At 41.8% G+C, this 23,244-nt stretch overlaps 1 protein-coding gene across 1 annotated transcript in view; it reads right to left on the bottom strand.

Moving 5' to 3' along the window:
- dnah7 (dynein, axonemal, heavy chain 7) overlaps nt 1-23,244 on the bottom strand; it is a 311,419-nt gene that overhangs the window by 102,725 nt on the left and 185,450 nt on the right. Inside the window, exons 45-48 of the mRNA XM_048599124.1 lie at nt 14,287-14,472; nt 12,870-13,033; nt 6,088-6,242; nt 2,559-2,749 (exon numbers count right to left, since the gene is read on the bottom strand). Coding sequence (XP_048455081.1) covers nt 2,559-2,749; nt 6,088-6,242; nt 12,870-13,033; nt 14,287-14,472 — 696 coding nt within the window. The remainder of the gene's footprint in view (nt 1-2,558; nt 2,750-6,087; nt 6,243-12,869; nt 13,034-14,286; nt 14,473-23,244) is intronic.

Genomic DNA, 23,244 nt, shown 5'->3' with positions numbered 1-23,244 from the left:
GGGGGGGATTTTGAAGCTTGTGAAGTCCACATTGATACCATTGGGCTGCAGGGTTCCCAAGCGGAATATTGAGTTGCTGTTCCTGCAACCTTCGGGTAGCATCGTTGTGGCACTGCAGGAAGCCCAGGATGGACATGTCGTCGGCAGAATGGGACAGGGAGTTGAAATGGTTCGCGACTGGGAGGTGCAGTTGCTTAGTGCGAATCAAGCGTAGGTGTTCTCCAAAGCGGTCCCCCAGCCTCTGCTTGGTTTCACCGATGTAGAGGAGGCCACAATGGGAACAGTTGATGCAGTATACCACATTAGCAGATGTGCAGGTGAACATCTGCTTGATGTGGAAAGTCTTCTTGGGGCCTGGAATGGGGGTGAGGGGGGAGGTGTAGGGGCAGGTGTAGCACTTCCTGCGGTTGCAGGGAAAAGTGCCGGGTGAGGTGGGGCTGGAGGGGAGTGTGGAGCGGACAAGGGAGTCACGGAGAGAGTGGTCCCTCCGGAAAGCAGATAAGGGTGGGGAGTGAAAAATGTCTTTGGTGGTGGGGTCGGAAAGAAGGGTCTAGGCCCGAAACGTCAGTCATCCTGCTCCTCTGATGCTGTTTGGCCTGCTGTGTTCATCCAGCTCTACACCTTGTTATCTCAGATTCTCCAGCATCTGCAGTTCCTACTATCTCTGAACTAATTACAATGAGGTGGCTAATAGTCATGAAAACATATATAATTTTCAAAATAGTAAAAAAGATGTACAGAAGCTTGGATTCATTCAAGGAAAACAATTTGTTTCTAATTGCCATAAGATAGGATGTTTAAAGGTCAAGTACTGAAAGTTAAGACCAAAAAACAGTAGCTCCTGTGAGAGTACGATTTGTGTTTCTCCAGGAAATGTGTACCAGGAGGAGGAATTGGTAACCAACCAATTCTATCTAATGTATTTATCATAGGTGAAAAATATTATAAGGGATCTATATCTGAGGATAGATAATTACATTACTGTCTGAGAAAGAACCAAAAAGTACAGGCAATTCCCAGGTTGCAAACAGATTCTGCTCTGGAATCTGTTTGCAAGTCAATTTGTACCCAAGTCAGAACACAGTGCAAAGTAGCCATTCGCAAGTACAGGAAATGTTCACATGTCAGGTATTTAAAATTATAACCATGAATGGTTCAAAAGTATAAGCATTCATAAGTTGAATGTTTAAAAATCAGGGTCCACCTGTATTATCCTTCGCGTTACAGGGTCTGCTTAAAGCTTGATGCCAGAGGCATGAATTTCTCTCCAGAGAATTCACTGAATAACAGAATTGATATAAGGCATTGGTAGAAGTTTTGTGCCTGTCACTTTCTGCAAAATGAATTTAAACTACGCGTTAGTCAATAAGTCTTTGTTATTGCAATTGTATTGCCAATTGATAACATTGATTCCATGCCAGGAAACATCTTCCAGTAAAAAGTGTTGTCATTTCTGGGGATGGGTGGAAAGCCTGCTGGAATTGACCATGGACTCAAAGAATCAGGGACTACTTCTAATCCTGCTGCAGAAAATCCTGCTCTTTTGATTGTAGGTGTGTCAAGAGAGTGAAAAGATCAAGTTTGTAATATGAAATAAACAATAATACTTCAGGTTCAATATAAAAAGAGCTAAAGCTAAATAAAAACAAACTAGATGCTTTAAGCTAGCCTGCAATTGCAAATTCATAGGTGTTAGATTAGAATAGAACAGCAGAAAATACCAAGCAGATGGCCAAACAAAAATATACAGAGCAATAAACTAAAATCATTCAAAACTGGCAAATGCTGTTATTTCGAAACTATGAACTCGCTAAAAAGGTTGCCAAGATTTTTGAACTAATCATCTTAACTAAACACGAGTAACCTTTAAAAGACATTTGGACAGGTACATGAATAGGAAAGATTTAGTGAAATAGGGGCCAAACACAGGCAAATGGGACTAGTTCAGTTTAGGAAACATGGTCAGTATGGACGAGTTGAGCTGAAGGGGCTGTTTCTGTGCTGTATGGCTCTAATTAACTTCTTACAGCAGCAGAGTTAAATCATTATCCTCTGTTTAAATGTGGAAAATACAGCTTGGATGTTTGTTTGACAGAAATGTGCTCTTTCAACTTAGACGTTAAAGAATTCACAGCTGTGAAAATGAATAGAGATCAGAAAGTAAAATCCGAACATGACTATCCAAAAACTGAGTTAGAAAGTCAACAATCTGTGATAGGGTAAGGGTTAGGAGACACCGTGAAGTCTAATGTTAAGAACAACAGGAAATACTGAATCCAAAAGGTAAAAGGTATTGAGAGAAAAAAAATTCCTTCTGGGTCTACAATTTATACTTGCTGGTATTCAAAAATCAGAGGGATTGGAATTTCAAATTTTTCTATAAAGGGTAAAGGTCTCAGTGATGATCATAACATTGTGTATGTATTAAAATGTGTAATTGTAATTGTTGTGTGTGATATTCAATAAAACCGTGAAATTGAGCGTTAAAATTGCTTGGAAATTTAACAATGACCCGTAATGAAACAGTCAAAAGCTTACGTAGTATACAAATTTCAGACCTTGACTGATGTTTCTGGCAGGTAATGGGGATTTCTCAGCTTCGTTGTGATGTAAAAGCGGAAATCTGGGGCATATTCAATTGTGGAATCTCCCAGTCGAATGCACGTGCTGCCACCTTGCTTGAATGTTTGCTTAAGCAGCAAAGGTTCCAGGATGGGATCTAGCTCCTCACCAACATTTTCCAGCAAAACTGAAAAATTAATTAATTAACATCTGAATTTGATCTGAATTTAGCTCTACAGTGATTCATAACAGATACACTTTCTAAGATGATTATACTTTTATTATAACAAGTTCATTTTAGCTCCCATATCCACATCTGGATACAGAAGGACTAGTTAAAAACTTAATTATTTCTTTCAGGTAACATGCAGAAAGAAAATCAATTTGCTGTATAATCCCTGTTAGAAATTTATGAATTAAAATTAGTGAGCCATACAGAAGAACTCTAAACATAGCCAAACAAGCAGCTATGCATTTGCATTATTATGGAAGCAATTACAAATAATTAGCAACATGACACAGCAGATTCTAATCTCCCTGGCAAAATCACTGTAGGGGCATATCTGATGCTAGGTGTCACTGGCTGCTGTAAACTGCTGCACGTGGCCCTCTGATGGGTAGTGTTCATCCTTCTGTCAACCTTACCTGGTTCAGACCTGTGAGCTAGGGCAATGTGTCCTATAAATATAAATAGGACAGGACATATTTGTTGAAGTAGAGAGCTATATGCCTCACCTTATTAGATGTACCAATCTCTACTAATAATCTGGGTCTTGATTGAGACCATTTGCCTTGTAAAAGGCAGGAATAATTTTACAAAGAAACAATTAAATTGTCATTTTTTTGAGGAATTCTATCACCTTCAACCTCATGATAACATATTTCATAGGCAGGCAAAGCTATTGATCCATCTGGTCTTCCAATCCAATTTTCTTATACCAAGAATCCAGAAACGATTAGACTTCCTACACTAAACACCAGCAGGTTACCAATTTCATTTTTGAAACCTCTTAAGTTCCCTGTTCAACAGCTGCATTTCCATTCTATTCCACAAGATAACTAGCCTTTAACCAAAATGATTTCATCTGTTTTCATATTTCAGATTTTCATAATTAGAATCAATGCTTCCCAGTTCTACATCAATCTCTTTTATGATTTTAAACCATTCAGAAGTTCTTGGCCCTATTATTTGCTTTCATTAGTGTAACATCCCAAGGTATATATAAAATTAGAATTTGTAGCTCAGTCAACTCCAACAGCATAGCACAGCCTTTTCAAGCCAAAAGGAACAAACTTAAGATGGAGCTCTTAACGGGGTTTCAAAAGGCTACACAACATTTTAAAATCACTTTTTGACATATATATATGTCATCTCATTTGCTAGGTGGCTCGACATTTTGGTCATATTACCACCTAAAATTACCAGGCTGCTGGTGCTATTGAATTGTTCAGTAGCATTCAGAGATCACTCCTGCACTGATAATTTGACCAATTTCACTTTTCATTTACTTGAACTAATCTTGCAATTGTCACTTTTATCTTCATTTTTATCTAACATTACCAAATCCTCCTATATACGTGTACGTCAGAGCTCATGATTTACTGTTATTTAAAATTTCCAAAATCTGAACATTTAAATACCAATGATCCAACTTTAGCTACTAATAAATCTCAACACCAACCATGCAAGGCACAGGAACAACTATTCCCTTTTGGCTCCTTAGTGACTTTTAAATCATAAGTTTTATCCAGTTAGTACATTAAAGTTGAGCCTCATGGGCTAGATAGTAAACATTACTCTTTCATATTCACATGATCAAAAGCACAGTGAATATGAATTTGATTAGTATGTTGCTCAATTATTTAACTAATTTATGATCGTCTATTAGAGGTAATACTTACAGTGGCGCACAAATAAATCTTCACATTTGTCTGTTGCATAAAGGTATATACTGATCTACACATGTATTGTCTGAGTGGACACCATAACTAAACCTTTTCATCCTAAAAGGTTTATGCTGAAGTTCAACTGTAGTCTCACAGAAATTTAACTACTGTAGGAATTTATCTTATACATGCATTAAATTTTAAAATTCTGCAGTATTGTTTGAAAAATGCAAAAATAATTGACTGTCAAAGAACTACAGGATTTTTAAATATTGAACAGAAAAATGCATTTCTAGTTTGGCATTTGTACAAATGAAGAGCTTGCATCAGCTCAAGAAAAAGAGACTGGTTTATCTCTTCAGCATGAGATAGAGTGACTAATGGACAGATTCAATCATCACAATTTCAAGTACTGGCTACGCCCCATGAAAGCTCTTACACCTAGGTACTGAAGAGGAAATGTTATCTGTATTACCAAAATATTAACAATATGGGAAGATACTGGAAGAGTGTCCTTCTGAAAAGGTAATTTGCCCATCTTTAATATAAATTGGTGCTAGCACAATGTGTTAAAATCAATGGCCTGGATTTTCCATGCAATCGGATGGAGATTACCCCATCCACTCATTCTCTTTAAATAACAAAAAAGAGCTCCATGTTTGTGACATAAGATTTGCTCAAAGCTTCTTCAGAAATGCAAAACAATACTTTCGTTCTGACGGATACATCAAAATGCAGAGAATCAAAGGAAGGCAAAAAAGAACCCCGCTGCCTTATTCTATACTTTATAGGTCCAGCATCACAGTCACTTTGACAGCTTCTAAGAAGGTGTAACTACATGACGTATGTGTAAGGTTAAGGTGCTGGGGAGAGGAGTTGTTTGGGTGGGGGAAAATATGCAAAAGTTGAGGTGTCCGCTTAATAGTTACTCAGGAGTTAGACTTGATTTTTAAATGGTCAACTTTTTCTTGAGGAACTATTTAGTTAACAGTAGTGTAACCCTCTGAATTAAGTCAATATTTTTAGAGAATTCCAAACATAAGAGAATTGCCCAGTGGAATCTTCAATTTCAGGGTAATTCATTCATACTCTGGCACACTGGAGTTTCTACATTTCCCCCAAGCACAACTCCCATCTATGCTTCAGAAACAATTATCTGGCCATCAGAAAATTCAAGCCAATAGGTCTGATGTATTTAGGTATAACTTATCTGGATCCTTTGCTTGATAGATAGTGTAAGATGGAAATTCTGGCACTTACTGCCCACACTTTTTTGGCCTTGCTCCTGCCAGATGTATCACTGCTGAAGTGGTGCCTAAGTTCTGAAACATGGAGCAGCACTTCCTTTAAATTGTTGATCCTCTTAATTTTATCTATTATTTGTGCAAACTGAAAATGAGAATTATTTTCTTCAAAATAACAATATATATTCTAATATATTAACTTCCCTATTTCTCACCATAGTACTTGTCAAATATATGCATTAATTTTGTTTGCATTATTTTATATAAATAATGAAAGACTAGGATCCAGTTACTTTCCTACTCAATGCAAATTTTTGGTTTAAAGGTTAGTTTTCTTTACAGTAAAGTGCATCTTCTTTAGGCAGCGCTTACAAACTGCATATCTGTGACTTACCTGGAGTGCCAAATTGAATGCAGTTTTCTAAAGTTCTGACAAAATCCGAGTCGCTGAGCTTAATTACATGAAGACTGTTAGCCTTTTCCATATTTTTTACCCATTTATTTGCCTGACCTTGAGGATCTATCATTAGTGGCCATCTTCGAGCATTCCTGCAAGATGTCAAAAGTTTTATATAACATTAAAGTTCTAATTTTTACATTCAAATGTAAATTGAAGCAATATAAATAGAGCTGAAAAAAAAAGTCCCATAGTGTCACAATATATTAATTTTGAGTACTTAGCATACTTTAAAGTAGGGAAGAATCCAATCTTTATTGTGCTTTGTGAGGTAAAATAAAAAGCCATTTTACTTTAAGTAGTATAATTAGCAAGCCAAAACTGGATATAAGACAGCATAACAAAATGTAAAAAATAATATAAGTGCCAGGATTTAGATAACTAAAGGCAGATTACACAGTCACGATTAAATAGTGATCATTATTCGAATGAAAGTATACTTCATATAGCACAGGCAAACTACATGCTGTTTTCTGTAAGCACATTATTCCTCAATTCACATCCCTAATAAGTTTGAGCAGTCCATGGATCTGTTTGTCATGAAGTTCAGTTATTCACCCGTCTCTGCTACTTCCTTCCCTTTTCCAACAAGCCAAAATTAACTCCCAAAGGATTTTCCCTGCGCTAACTTATCTAATTCCTGCTCCATTGAGCTTCTTCCCACCAAACTGCTCATCACCTAACTGTCTGTTAGCTGATATTGTTAACGATTGAGATTCCTTAAGTGGTGCCCCCCCAGCTCTTTAAATATGCCATCAGCACCACCACCACCACCACCCCCTGCCCCCAAACTGTGACTGTGCGAACTACTACATCATCAAAATCCCTTTCAACTCCTTCAGGATGATGTCAATTCACAAACCTGGCCTGGATTTTCATGCTCAAGTCATATACATGGAATTGAGAAAATCCCTGATTTAGTCTGCCAGCCTCATGGAAACGCCAGAATGATAGATCTCATCCAGAATGTTTGTTCTTTGAGGCTCAAAATTGACGAGCTAGAGTCTGAGCTTTGAGCACTGTGACACATCAAGGAAGGGGGAGTGCTTACCTGAATGCTGTGTTTCAGGAGGCAGTCACACCTCTTAGATTAACTACCTCAAATTCGGTCAGGAACAGGAGGGCATGACTAACAGCGAGGTAGGTCAAAGGATCCAGAGGTAGTGCTTAAAGAGCCTCAGCCTTTGAGCTTGTCTAACAAGTTTGAGATTCTTGTTCCCTGTGTGGATGAGAGCAGGGACCTGTAGGGAGGATGAGCAAACTAGCCATAGCACCATGGTACTGGAAGCCCATTCAAACAGGGGTGAAGGGAAGAAAGAAATGCAGTTGTAATTGAGGATAGTATAGCCAGGGGAATAGGCACTGTTCTCTATGGCCAGGATCGAGAGTCCCAAAAGCTGTGTTGACTGCCTGGTGCCCAGATTCAGTATATCACATCTGGGTGCAGCAGAACTTGGAGTGGGAGGGGGAAGATCCAGTTGTCACGATCCATGTGAGTAACAACAATATAGGTTGGAAGAGGAAAGAGGTTCTGCTGAAGAAATATCAGCAACTAGGGACTAAATTGAAAAGGAGAACAAAACGGTAATAATCCCTGGATTACTACTGACCCACAAGTAAATTGGCAAAGGGTCAAAAGATTAACAAGGTAAATGTGTGGCTCAAACATTGGTATGGGAGAAACAGGTTTGAATTCATGGAACATTAGCACCAGGACTGGGGAAGGAGGGAGCTATTCCCATGGGATGGGACCTATCTGTGTAATGCTGGGACCAGAGTCCTGGTGAATTATATAACAAGGGCTGTGGATAAGGCTTTATACTAAATAGTGACAGGTTGGGATATGGGTGAGATGTCAGTTCCTTGGAAATTATGGAAGCTGTAAAGCAATGGAGGATGGCTCAACAGAGGTGAGGAATCTAACTTCAGGCACAGCAGATAAGGGGACAACTATGAAAAGGGGTACAGTCAATGCAGGACTGAGGGTGTTGTATTTAAACACTTGCGGTATACGAAACAAGGTAAATGAGCTTGGAGCACAGATGGAAATTGGCAGGGTATCACAATGATGTTGTTGTAAATGGGGCACAGCTGGGAACTAAATATCCAATGATAAATGTCCTATTGAAACACCAGGCAGATAGGCAGAGGGGCAGGGTTGCCTTGTTAATAAGGAATTAAATTAAATTGATATCAAGAACAGACAGAGTCAGGAAGTGCAGAATCTGTGCGGGTAGAGTTGCAGAACTGCAAAGAAGAAAAATACCCTGAAGGGAGTCCTGTACAGGCCTCCTAAGAGTAATCAGAATGTAGGACAGAAAATAAATCAGGAGATAGAAAAAGCATGTAAGAAAGGCACTATTACAATAATCATTGGAGATTCAATGTGCAGGGGACTGGGAAAATCAGGTTGATAACGGATCAAAATAAAGAATTTGTGGAATGTCCACAAGATTTTTTTGGAGCAGCTTCTGGTAGAACCCACTCGGGAGCAGACAATTCTGGTTTGGTGACATGTAATGAGGCGGACTTGATTAGGGAGCTTAAGGTGAAGGAACGCCTAGGGGACAGTGACCATGACATGAGAAAAATCACCCTTCAGTTTGAAAGGAAGAAGCTGGAATCATATGAAATGGTATTACAATTGAGTAAAGGTAATTACAAAGACATGAGGGAGAAACTGGTTAAAGTGATTGGAAGGGGAGCCTAACAGTGAACACAGTGGAGCAGCAATGCCAGGAGTTTCCCAGGGTGGTTCAGGAGGCATAGCAGAAATTCACCATAAGGAAGAAGAAACATACTAAGGGGAGGTTGAAGCAACCACGGCTGACAAAGGAAGTCAGGGATAGCATGAAACCAAAAGAAAAAGCATACAATGTGGTGAAGGTTAGAGGGAAACCAGAAAATTGGAAAGCCTTTAAAATCCAGCAGAGGACAATTAAAAAAGCAACAAGAGGGGAAAAGGATGTAATATGACAGCAAGCTAGCTAGTGATACAAAACAAGATTTTAAGAATCATAGAATCCCTACAGTGTGGAAGCAGGCCATTTGGCCTATCGAGTCCACAATGACCCTCCGAAGAGCATCCCATCCATACCTAAACCCTTCTCTATCCCTGTAACGCAGTTACATAGCTAATCCACCTAACCTGCACATCTTTGGAATGTGGGAGGAAACTGAAACAAACCCACACAGACATGGGGGAATGTGGAAACTCCAAACAGACAGTTGCCAGAGTTGGGAATCAAACCCAGGTCCCTGGCACTGTGAAGCAACAATGCGAACCACTGAGCCATCATGCCATCCAAGAAGCTTTCTAAAGATATTCTCAAGATAAGAGTGGACCTGGGATCACCTGAAATGAGGCTGGAGAATTAGTAACAGGGAACAAAGAAATGGCAAAGAAACTGAACAGGTACTTTAGGTCAGTTTTCACAATAGAAGATAACAGCAGCATGACAGAACTTCGGAGGAAGAGTTGATTGTCATGGCCATCACTAAGAAGAAGTTGCTGGAGAAGCTGAAAGGTCTGAAGGTGGATAAATCTCCCAGGCCTAAGGAACTACAACCCAGAGCTTTGAAGGAGATAGCTGAGGAAACTGAAGTCATTGGTAGTGATGATTTAGAAATCACTGGAGGCAGGGAGGGTCCCTGAGTACTAAAAAATGACTGATGTTACACCCTTGTTGAAGAAGGGAGAGAAGCTGAAGAAAGGAAACTACAGGCCGCTTAGCCTGACCTCGGACGTTGGTAAGATTTCAGAGAACTTTATTAAGGATGAGATCATGAGTTACTTGTAAGACCACAGTAGATTAGAGCTGAGTCAGCACAGTTTCATCAAGGGAAGGTCATGCCTATTAGAATCTGTTCAAATTCATTGAGGAGGTAAAAACTAAGTTATACAAATAAGAGCCAGTGGATATGATCTATTTCCATGAAGCTGCTAAATAAAATAAGAAACCATGGTATTAGGGGCAATGTACTGGCTTGGATAGAGGATTGGCTGACTGGCAGAGAGTGGGGTTAAAGGGCTCTTTTCCACAATGGTAACCAATGACTAGTGGAATTCTGCAGGGGTCCTGTTGGGACCACAATTATTCATGTTATACATTAACAATCCAGATGAAGGACCTAAGGGCATTGTTGTTAAGTTTCCAGATGACACAAAGATAGGTACAGGGACAGTGGTAGCGTTGAGGAGGTAGGAAAGCTGCAGAAGGACTTGGACAGGCTAGAAGAGTGGGCAAAAAAGTGGCAGATGGGACACAACGTGGGAAAGTGTTAGATTATACACTTTGGTAGTGAAGAATAGAGGCATAGACTGTTTTCTAAATGGGAAAAGGCTTTTGAAATCTGAAGCACAAAGGGACTTAGGAGTACAAGTTCAGGATTCCCCTAAGGTTAACACGGGTTCTGTTGGAAGAAAAATGATCCCCTGGGATAAAGAGCTTGTCATATGAGGAGCAGTTGAAGACTCTGGGTATATACTCAATGGAGTTTAGAAGGATGAGGGGGGATCTGATTGAAACTTATAGGATATCGAGAGGCCTGGTTTAATGCATGTGGAGGTGTTTCCATTAGGAAATATTAGGACCCAAGGGCAAAGCCACACAGAAAGGTCAACCCGTTAGAACTGAGACTTATTTTTTCAGCCAGAGGGTGGTGAATCTATGGAACTCATTGCCACAGATGATGCGGAGGCCAAGTCATTGAATATATTTAAGACAAAGATAGATTGGTTCTTGATTTGTAAGGGGATCAAGGGTTATGGGGAGAAAGCAGGAGAATGGGGTTGAGAAACATAATAGTCATGATCAAACAATGAAGCAGACCTGATGGGTCCAATGGCCTAATACTGCACCTTTATCTTATCATCTTAAAACAATGGGATTTTCATTCTGGGTTGCAAGTGCAGGCTGTAGTCAGGCCAGCTGATCTCGGAAAAAATTTGGAAACAGACAGGGGCTGCCAGATGCTGAAGTCCTACCTGAAATAACAATAGAAATAACCTCTTACCCTCACCCATTCAGCCTACACACTCCATCTATATTTCCTCAATACTCATACACCAAGGTACGTCCCCCTCAAAAGAACCCTATTACTACTTATGCCAAGGTATACCTCCAAACAAACGTCATTGCCCCTTAAACTCCATGCCCATTCATGGAAAATGTTCAGACTTGGGCTGATAAATGATAAGACAGAGTTATGCCATTCTAAAGTTACAAGACTTTTTCCATATCAAACAGGACAGAATCTAACCATCTTCCTTCAACTTCAACAGAATTACCATCAATCTATCAATCAATCTTCCACTGTCAACATTCTGGGGGGATACCATTGACCATAAACTGAACTTCACAAATATCATTGATATCAGGCTACAAGAACAGGTCAGAGTTAGGAATTCTGAAGTGAGTAATTCAAATCCTGATTCTCAGTGCCTGTCATGAAGGCAAAAGTCAGGAGCCTGATGAAATACTCTCCAAGTACCCGGAGCAGCTCCAACAATACTCAAGAAGCTTTGCACCATCCAGGATAAAGCAGCACACTTGATTGGCACCACGTCCACTTTGTCAGCATTTGCTCCCTTCACCACTGACAGACAGTGGCAGTAGTTTACACAATCTGCAAGATGCTTGAGCAACACACACAGGCTCCTTTGACTGTAGCTTCCAAATCCGCAACCTCTGTCACCTAGACAGACATGGCAAACAATGCATGGGAACACCATCTGCATGCTGCTTTCCAAGCCACATGCCATCCTGACACAGAACTTTATTAATGTTCCTTCACTGTTACTAGGTCGAACTCCTGGAACTCCCTTCCAAAGACACACAGGGGGAATTTACACTGAGGACAGCAGGAGTTCAAGAAGACAGCTCACCACCATCTCCCCAAGGCCAATTAGGAGTGAGCAATAAATGATGATCTGGTCATTGATTGCCACATGTCATGAACAAATAAGAACAGTTTAAATAAAGAAGCAAATAACTTCAGTGACAGTACTGTGTTTAAAAAAAGTTTAACAATTGAAAACTTTCTACTATAATTTTTTAAAAAATCACTTCCTACTACAGGTTGCATACATTGAAGTACTATGTGTAATTATCCCAAGATCTAAATGTTAAATGTAAAAATGCCAATTTTCTAGATCTTTTAAAGTTTCAGGCTCTTATCAGAAATCAGGGCCAGAGCTGTCAATTAAGCAAGACCAATGACAGTATTGGGTGACTGGGCCCTCAACCAAAAATACAAAATGAGGTTTGATCATAAGTAGGGGCAGCACCCCACTTTTTTTTAATTCATTCGTGGAGTGTAGCTGAAGCAGTTATTGGCCATCTCTTGCTGTCCTCAAGGAGGATGGAAGCCCTCCATGGGACACGGGCACAAGTGCATGGGTCACGTTTGAACCCAGAAACAGGCTTGTGAGCTCACCACACAGTGTGAACAGAGCCCCAGCAGTAGCACGGAAGCAAGCTGAACCTCTAAAATACCAGAAACAGTGGCTTGGTGTACAGATGTGTTGGGAACACCAGGCTAATTTGTTTAAAGCAGAAGTTTAACTCTGCAAAGTTAAACTGTAATCCTCATATTTCTTGATTTTGCTTGGGGTAATGCTATTTCTAAATTCAAGAAACAACCATTCATCAAAATGAAGAATCACAAGACTCCATTTGTTTTATATATTTGCCATGAATAATCTGCTTGATACTTACGAAATGATGATACCATTGTCTATGGAAAAACTGTCTGTAGGTAATCCAGCAATATTCCAAGATCGAATTTTTACAGGATCGCCCAAAGTAACTGTCAGAGAGAAATCATCAGAGCATGGGATGCGCATCTCCTTGCACTGCTCCACCCATTTTTTTGTTTGGTGCTACAATATGAGAGAAATCATGATTAAAACTAAAGATCATCTACAGGAAAATGGCAAGCACGAAGCATGCTGTGGGTGCAATAAATAAAGAACATTGGATAATAAAAATTATTGCTTTGCTGCAAGGAACTCTAGATGATTTAAACTGTCAATGTTCCTAAATCTTTACTTTAATTGGAAGAAAATTGAAACAATTATACGATTGGAACACAATTTCACGATTAATATTAGCTGATTCAGGGGGTGGGAGGCAAGGGTTTATTACCTCCACTAGTTGGTGAATGTTGACCTTCATCTCGAAGTTAGACTTAATAAATTGGTGACTCACTAATCATATCAATAATTCTGGTTGGATTGACATGACAAGGCATGTGGTGTGCCATGAATATAATATATGGGAGATGCTGTAGATATCATTGCAATCTTGGGAGATCATATCTATATGTAAGTGTTCTCCACATACTCTGCTCCCAAAAGCAGTCATACCCTTAGATTAAGCAGGCTTTTAGATTTGGTCAACAATCAAAAATAGGAGGGTGTAACTGTGAGTCAGGTATCTGATATTTGCAGGAGAATAAGGACTGCAGGGTGGTTGGGTGACTGTATCATAGTCATAATGCAGTAGGCATTCAAGAAGGGGAGTGAAAAAGAACATGGTAATTATAGGAAACTATATAATCAATAGGAAAGACACTGTTCTCTGCAGCCATGACTTGAAGATTTGTAGATTACTTGCGTGTATGGTGCCAGACTTAAGATCTAATGGCTTGACTGTTGAGACTGTTTCCGGTTCCCAAACATGCTCATGGGGTAGGTGGTGCTGGAAACAGTTACTCATTTGACTTTTTACTGGAGCACCATATAATTGGCAAGGAAACAAGTTCTCGATCTAATAAGGGATGTGGGTAGCGTCTCAAAGTCAGAGGGCCAATCAGAGATCTTCCACCTTGAGAGAAACAGCAGGTTATAAAGAAAGGAAAGAGCCAAACTGTTTACTTTGGAGGTATCCGCTCTCCAACCTTTTTCCATTTTTATTTCAAATAATGATTCTTGAAATCAGGCAACCCATTTAGGGGTTGAATAAATGTAACATTGCTCATCAGAAAAAGTTGAAATCTCTTATGAAGGGATGAACCCATTATCTATGTTTATTTTGTTGTGTTATATTAGAAGAAAAGATTTTAGAAAGTACATAGAAAGCCTGGTGAAAAACATTCATCTATTCCATTTTCTTGACTTTATTTTTAGTTTACCTGTCTGTAGGTTGATGTGAAGGCCCCAAGATATGCCACTATTCCAGAAGAGATCAGGATATCACCTGTTAGGTTAGTATATTGAATGCCTAAATTTATGGCAGTCTCATTCCAGCGAGTCTTCTCACCACCAAGTCCACCTATGAGTTGTTCTGCTCGATCCAGCTTTTTACTGCACAAATCAACCTAGAAGATAAGCAACTTCCACTGTCACAATCAAAGAAATGTTGTGAACTTGTTTTATTTTCTGATTCGTTAAAAAGGCAATACTTATTAATATATTCAACTTAATGAGGTGACAAAATGACTCAAAAACAATCTTAAATTGAAACAATGTTTACTTCATATCATCATACATAGTTAAGCTCTTTGAGGAATATGGGGATGTGATGGAAGGATTAGCAGACTGATTATCAACCCAGTGAACCACATCATGAGCACTCTCCATTACCAACAATTCGTGGAGTGGGACTTGAACCTGAAGCTTCTGGCTCAGAGACAAAGGTATTACCTACTGAGCCATAAGACCTCCTAAAAAGAGGATTTAAACCAAGAGAACGAAATTTCGACTAGAACGTGCAATTGTGTCAATAAAATCACTGAGCGCATGAGGGGAAAAAAACACAAAAGATTGTTAATGAAACAATCATCGATACAGAAGTAAGTAAAGTTGCTAAGGATGAGATTTAAGTTAACTTACAGCTAAGACAGACATTTGAATTTTCAAAATGCAATTTTACAATAGATGTCCAGATTTTCATGAAGTCATGGAGACCCCACACCTCATCAAAATGGCATCAAACCGGAGATCCAGAAATCCGACTGCCATTTCTGAGATATCCTATTTTTGCCCTTATGGAAAGGGGAGAATCATGTGTTTCATACATAAGAAACCAGATACCAGCAAGGCCATTTGAATAGGTACCATTTAGGTTGGAGAGGTCTGTTTACAATGGTATGTGACTGACAATTTTTCAGAGTAGACTAGCATGCACATAACCAGAAGATGAGGTCTAGGGAACTATAAAGCTATCATGTTATATACGTCCCTGCCCTTTAAATGTTTTAAAAAATACAACCACCTATGTCTCCAAGTTGAACTAAATGAGTGTTTGTGGTTTCATCAGGTTTTTGTTGACATAAATTTAAGGGGATATCATTACAAAATAATTACTACTTAACTGCAGGAAAATAAGGGAGAGAGGTGTTGCTAGGGAACTCCAGAATTTAGGGCCTTTGCAATTAAAGGCATGGCTACCAATGACAGAGTATTTATAATCGCAAATGCTCGAATTGTGAGAATTAGCTGAATGCTGGATTAAAGGAGATTACAAAATTATGAAGGGATTTGACAACAAGGTGAGAATTTTAAAATAACAATATTGGCTGACCAAGAACCAGGCTGAGGGAGCCCAAGAGCGATAGAAGATTGGGACTCACTACACGCAAGGAGACAGATAGAAGAGTTTTGGATAATATCAATATCCAGGTTAGAGTGTGGGAAACCAGTCAGGTTGCATGGGAATAATCAACTCCAGAGATAACAAAGGCATGGATGAAAGTTTCAGCAGCCATTAAACAGGAGCAGCAATGGAAATAAGCAGTTTAAGTGATGGTAAGGATGTATAAAACTTATCTCTTAGTCAAATACACCATCTAGTTGCAAATCGTCTAGTTTATTCTCAGATAGATGCCAAAAGCAGGAACAGAGTTGGCAGTTAAGAAATGGGAGATTGAAGCAGAAGCTGAAAACAACTGAAAATCTTTCCCCTAAATTCAATTGGAGGAAGTTTCTACTCATCCAATTCTGGATACTGATAAGTAGTCTGATAATTGAGCAGTGGAGTAAATGAGAAAAGTTTCAGTAAGGTAGAGATGGCTGTCATAATTGAAGATTGAAAAAAAAACTAACTGTGCTTTTGAATGGATGTTGTCAAGGACTGGAATGTGGATGAGAAATAGGAGGTACCCAGGATATATCCTTAGAGTACACCAGAGGTAACGGTGCAGGCATGAGAGAAGACATTATTACAAATGATACACTTGCTATGATTAGATAAGTAAGAACAGAACTAAGTGAAAGCAGTTCCACCCCATTGATAACCACGGATATGCATTGGAGGAAGACAGTTTTGCCAACCATATCAAATACTGCAGACATGTCAAGAGATCAAGGAGGGATAGTTTATCAAAATCACAAAGGATGTCACCTGTGACCTTGATGAGAGACATTTTCCTAACTTGACATGAAGGTGAAACCCTGATTGGATTAATTCAGCCTTGGAATTCCAAAAAGATGGGCTTGGATATGAGGCAAAAATCTTTTCAAGAACTTAGGAGAAAAGGATGGATTTGAAGCAGTGACTTACAAAAGTGATGAGGCTAATTTTTATTTAGAAGAGAAGGTTTATAAAGACATATTTAAAAGGAGAATGGAGCAACAAAGGGACAAAGCCTGAAGACGATATCACAGACCAGGAGGGAAAACCACGTGGTTCTCAGTTCAGTAATACCAAAGGGACCCAGGTATAACTCTGTCTGGGATCACCGTACTGTCAAGTCTGAGTCTTATCATAAATCAGCAAGTTATCCATGACGCTGAGATGTCTTATTTGATTGAAATCTTCCCTTTGAATTGGGTGACATAGAACATGCTTTGGCTATCCTTTGATGCAGTACTCACGGATTTGAGGACATTCTGCATCCATTTTTGTGCTTTGTGAATTTACACTTTCATGTGGTTTTGCTGGCAGATAATTAGGAGTCAGTGAAGCATAGGTCATCTCAAAATTTATGTCTTCTTGTTCAGACTTTGCGCAGGAATACATGATAATGAGTCTCTTGCAGTCTGTTTTTCCTCTGAACATACTCCCTTTCAACAGCTTTGTTCAACTGTGAGAGACCTATATCGATTACATTTGGCTTCAATACTGGAACCAAATCAGAATAACAACTTGTAGGTTTTGTTACAGGTCAGACACAGGTCAGATAATTCCTTTATGTAGTATCAATTCAATTTCTTGCTGCACCATCCGCAAAAATGGTGAGGAGTTTTCTTTACAGTGAACAAATATACTAGTTCAATATCTGGTCATAAAGAAAAGTGATAAATTGTTTCTGCCATTATCTTGGCTCTCCAACATCTGGAAAGGAGTTGTGTACCTGTAGAAGCTCTTCTACGTTAAAAGTGATCAGTCCTGGTTCTGGATCACAAACAATGGAGGGGAATCTTTCTCTCCTGGCTTGGCATGAGCAATGGCAAAAAAAAGGGGAAAAGATAAGGAGAATGAACAAAAATGAATTTCAGCTTTAAGAAAAACTTTCCCACTCATGCCTTAAATACTGCCTTCAAAAGCTTGCCATTGAAACATGACTACTTTCATTTCCACGCATTTGCAGCCATTAAAGCCTCAACTCACTGTTTTTTCAATGTTATATCCAGTTCTCCTCTTCTTCCAAGAAATCGGACAGTGCAATATTCTGACATGTGAATTAGAATAGATTCCTGGTTGATGCAGCTAACCTAAGCCAATATTAAACTGCTTCATCATAACAAAATCCCTGCATGCTCAAGGTAATCTTTCCTCCTTGACTTTTCATTCATTCAAGTCAGCATGAGCAAACGACCACTCTTACCAGATCATTATACCTGCTCACTGTCCAACTCACAAATCATTTCAACACTTCATGTTGAAATTCAGGGACACCTATGACTCATATGCTTCTGTTAGGTTTCTTTGCACACAGGCATCTCATGTATCTGCACAGGATGACTCTCATGGCAGTTAGCACTCACTCACTGCATTACCTTGTAGATTCTTAGTCTCTGTATACTTCACATTACTTTCTTTGTGCATACTCACTGACTTCAGCATTTGATTTGATTTATTATTGTCACATGTACCAAGATAGTGAAAAATACTGTTTTGCTGTCCAGGCAAATCATACCTTACATAAGTACATCAGGGTAACAGAACAGAATGCAGAACATAATGTCACAGATACAGAGAAGGTGCAGAGAAAGATCAACTCTAGTATACCAGAGGCCCGTTTGTTAATCCGATAACTGCTGTTCTTGAATCGGTTGGTACATGTTTTCAAACTTTTGTATCTTCTGCCTACTGAAAGAGGGTAGAACAGAGTATAACCAGGAAGGGAGGCAATTTTGATTATGATGGCAGCTTTTCCAAGGCAGCAGAAAGTGTAGACAGAGTCAATGGAAGAAAGGCTAGTTTTCGTGATGGGCAGGGCTGTGTTCACAGCTTTGTAATGACTTCTGAGTTCCAGACTCTATGTAACATAATTAAGCTGTAGGCTAAGGGCTGGGGGTAAAGTGTTGTAATGAAGACTTAAATTTGATAGGGAGTGCAAGGTAGAGAGGAACATGAAGACTTTTGGTGGGGGGGAGGGGTAGGTGGTTTCGGGTCAACTACTTTGACAGGCTGAACCTGCAATTCACTCTGTGAAGCATTACCCATGTTGTATTCCACCCTCATCCAAAGCACAAATGCACACTGGAAATTAAAAATGGCTGCCATCACACCTGAAGTGAGCAGAGTAAAACATTTTTTGAGGGAGCAAGTTCTTTTTGAGAGAGATATGAGAGCCTGGTCAAGGGAAAATGCACTGTCATTTACACTGTACAGGTAAAAGTATCTGTAATCAAAGATTTGTGGCAATGATCAACTATGTCAACTGAAAATTCTTGCTGTACGTAATCTTGACCATGTCATTGATCATTACAAATTAATTGTTGTAATGGCTGAGAAGCAGAAGTAAGGTCAGTAATGTAAATGTTCACCTATGTTCCACAATTTACAAAGACGTTCCAAGCTTTCACAACCTGCAATAAGGTCTAAGACCTATTTATCTCAATTTGAATAAAATGTCTATATTATCATCTTATGTGCAATTTTGCCTGCATGAATAATGTGAGGGTTTGGGACAGTGAGGAAAAGATTCTCATTCTTCCTATCACACTTAGAATCTCCTACTGCATGTGTGCTTATGACTTGTGCAGCATACATCTGAATCAGCTCTAATGTATGAAACGACATTCCAATGCTCCCCTTGTTGAAGGGCTCCATATCCCAGTGTTTGGATGACAATGGTCAAACGTCATGTGTGCATGCTGTGACTGCTGACTGATAAAATCGCTGAGGAGCTGCTTTTTTTCCCTAATTAGAACCATCAACAATGGATCCGGATACAGAGCCTGTTGTCACCTTTGTGTCTGCTTGTTTGCTGTACTAATAGTATCCATAAAATTTCCAAGTGAGAATAGTGTGGGACTTGGCAGGGAACTTGGAAGTGGTGGCATTCCTGTGCATTGGCTGCTTTTGTCCTTTTAGGTGTCAAAGAAGCCTTAGTGATTTACTCTCATGTATCTTGAGCTCCTCCCCCCTTTCCATTAACTGAGTAAAAGCAGGGATGTTACTTGCATCTTCTATGGTGAAGGCTGATGTAAAATGCATGCTTAATTCAGCTCCCATCTCTTTATTTTCGACATTACTTCTCCAAATTCACTTTGTGTTATCTGCAAACTTAGTAATAATGTAGAATCATAGAATCCCTACAGTGTGAAGACAGGCCCTTCGGCCCAACAAGCCCACACCGACCCTCAGAGAATCCCACCCAGACCCGGCCCCCTATAACCTGCTTAATCTACACATCCGTGAACACTACGGTCAATTTAGCAAGGCCAATCAACCTAACCTGCACGTCTTTGGACTGTGGGAGGAAACCAGAGCACCCAGAGGAAACCCACGCAGACACGGGGAGAATGTGCAAACTCCACACAGACAGTCACCCGAGGGTGGAATAGAACCCGGGTCCCTGGCGCTGTGAGGCAGCAGTACTAACCACTGAGCCACCGTGCCTTCCGTTCCTTCACATAGATTGTTAAGGTACGGCATGAATAGATATGGACCCAACACAGACCAAACAGAACTTCCCAAGTCACCAGCTGCAATCCTGTAAAAACCCTTTTATCTCTATTCTCTGTCTTCTGCCAGTCAGCCAATGCTCTATTTAAGATAACAAGGTGTAGAGCTGGATGAACACAGCAGGCCAAGCAGCATCATAGGAGCAGAAAGGCTGACGTTTCGGGCCTAGACCCTTCTTCAGAAATAGGGGAGGGGAAGGGGGTTCTGAAATAAATAGGGAGAGAGGGGGAGGCAGATAGAAGATGGCTAGAGGAGAAGATAGGTGGAGAGGAAACAGACAGGTCAAAGAGGTGGGGATGGAGCCTGTAAAGGTGAGTGTAGGTGGGGAGGTAGGGAGGGGATAGGTCAGTCCAGGGAGGACGGACAGGTCAAGGGGGCAGGATGAGGTTAGTAGGTAGGAGATGGGGGTGCGGCTTGAGGTGGGAGGAGGGGATAGGTGGGAGGAAGAACAGGTTAGGGAGGCGGGGACGAGCTGGGATGGTTTTGGGATGCGGTAGGGGGAGGGGAGATTTTGAAGCTTGTGAAATCCACATTGATACCATTGGGCTGCAGGGTTCCCAAGCGGAATATGAGTTGCTGTTCCTGCAACCTTCGGGTGGCATCGTTGTGGCACTGCAGGAGGCCCAGGATGGTCATGTCGTCTGAGGAATGACAGGGGGAGTTGAAATGGTTCGCGACTGGGAGGTGCAGTTGTTTATTGCAAACTGAGCGTAGGTGTTCTGCAAAGCGGTCCCGAGCCTCTGCTTGGTTTCCCCGATGTAGACGAGGCCACAACGGGTACAGCCGATACAGTATACCACATTAGCAGATGTGCAGGTGAACATCTACTTGATGTGGAGGCCACTGTCGGAGAACCCACAGATGACGTCACATCTGCCACCGCCGGGTACCCCACTTCCGGGACAGTGAATGCCATCGCTGCTGGTGCCACCGCCTCCATTTCCGAGACCAACACCACAGACACTGATGACGCGCCTACCATCACCGCTGCTGCCGCCACCTATCCTGCTCCGCCCACTGCTGACACCGCTCCGCCCATCACCGACACGGACACAACTCCGCCCACCGCCGACTCCGACGCAACTCCGCCCACCGCTGATGCCGACGCAACTCCGCCCACCGCTGACGCCAACGCAACCCCGCCCACCGCTGACGCCAACGCAACCCCGCCCACAGCCAACACCAACGTCACTCAGCCCACAGCCTCCACAGCCAGCAGCTCCAGAGGGGACAATAGCACCCAGTCCTGCCGAGTCTTCACCATCCCCCCAGACCTCCCCCTTACTGAGGAAAAATGGTCAGTCCTCAGTAAAGGGCTCACCTTTGTCCCCCTCCACCCACACATCAACGAATACAACTCACGTTTGGACAAACAGCAGTTTTTCCGCCGCCTTCGCCTCCACGCTTACTTCTTTAACCATGAGCCTAACCCTCCCTCTACTGACCCCTTCTCCCACCACCAACACACCCCCTCCTCCTGGACACCACCCCAAGGCCTCCTACCCTCCCTCGACCTCTTCATCTCCAACTGCCGTCGAGACATCAATCGCCTCAACCTCTCCACCCCTCTCACCCACTCCAACCTCTCCCCCGCAGAACGTGCAGCCCTCCGCTCCAATCCCAACCTCACCATAAAACCCGCGGACAAGGGAGGCGCTGTTGTAGTATGGCGCACTGACCTCTACATTGCCGAGGCCAGACACCAACTCTCCGACACCTCCTCCTACCGCCCCCTTGATCATGACCCCACCCCCGAGCACCAAACCATCATCTCCCAAACCATCCACAACCTCATCACCTCAGGTGACCTCCCACCCACGGCCTCCAACCTCATCGTTCCCCAACCTCGCACTGCCCGCTTCTATCTCCTTCCCAAAATCCACAAACCTGAATGCCCTGGTCGACCCATTGTCTCCGCCTGCTCCTGCCCCACCGAACTTATCTCCAACTATCTGGACTCCATTTTCTCCCCCTTGGTCCAGGAACTCCCTACCTACATCTGTGACACCACCCATGCCCTCTACCTCCTCCAGAACTTCCAATTCTCCGGTCCCCAACACCTCATCTTTACAAGGACGTCCAATCCCTATACACCTGCATTCCCCATACAGATGGCCTAAAGGCCCTCCGCTTCTTCCTGTCCCACAGGCCCGACCAGTCCCCCTCCACTGACACCCTCATCCGCTTAGCCGAACTCGTCCTCATCCTCAACAACTTCTCTTTCAATTCCTCTCACTTCCTACAGACAAAGGGGGTGGCCATGGGTACCCGCATGGGCCCAAGCTATGCCTGCCTCTTTGTAGGTTACATGGAACAATCCCTCTTCCGTACCTACACTGGCCCTAAACCCCACCTCTTCCTCTGTTACATTGATGACTGTATCAGCGCCGCCTCGTGCTCCCACGAGGAGCTCGAACAGTTCATCCACTACACCAACACCTTCCACCCCAACCTTAAGTTCACCTGGACCATCTCTAATACCTCTCTCTCCTTCCTGGAACTTTCTGTCTCCATCTCGGGCAACCACCTAGAAACCGATATCCATTTCAAGCCCACCGACTCCCACAACTACCTAGAATACACCTCCTCCCACCCACCTTCCTGCAAAAATACCATCCCCATTCCCAATTCCTTCGCCTCCGCCGCATCTGCTCCCAGGATGAGGCATTCCACTCCCGTACATCTCAGATGTCCTCGTTTTTCAAGGACCGTAACTTCCCCCCACTCACTGGTCGAGAACGCCCTCCACCGTGTCTTCCGCATTTCCCGCAACTCATCCCTCACACCCCATCCCCGCAATAACAACCAAAAAAGAATACCCCTCGTCCTCACGTACCACCCCACCAACCTCCGGATCCAACGCATCATCCTCCGCCATCTGCAATCCAACCCCACCACCAAAGACATTTTTCCCTCCCCACCCTTATCTGCTTTCCAGAGGGACCACTCCCTCCATGACTCCCTTGTCCGCCCCACACTCCCCTCCAGCCCCACCACACCCGGCACTTTTCCC

This window comes from Rhincodon typus, chromosome 7, assembly GCF_021869965.1.
Source record: "Rhincodon typus isolate 14 chromosome 7, sRhiTyp1.1, whole genome shotgun sequence".
NCBI lineage: Eukaryota > Metazoa > Chordata > Chondrichthyes > Orectolobiformes > Rhincodontidae > Rhincodon > Rhincodon typus.
Note: the sequence above shows the minus strand (reverse complement) of the source record. Positions and strands in the feature narration are given on the sequence as shown.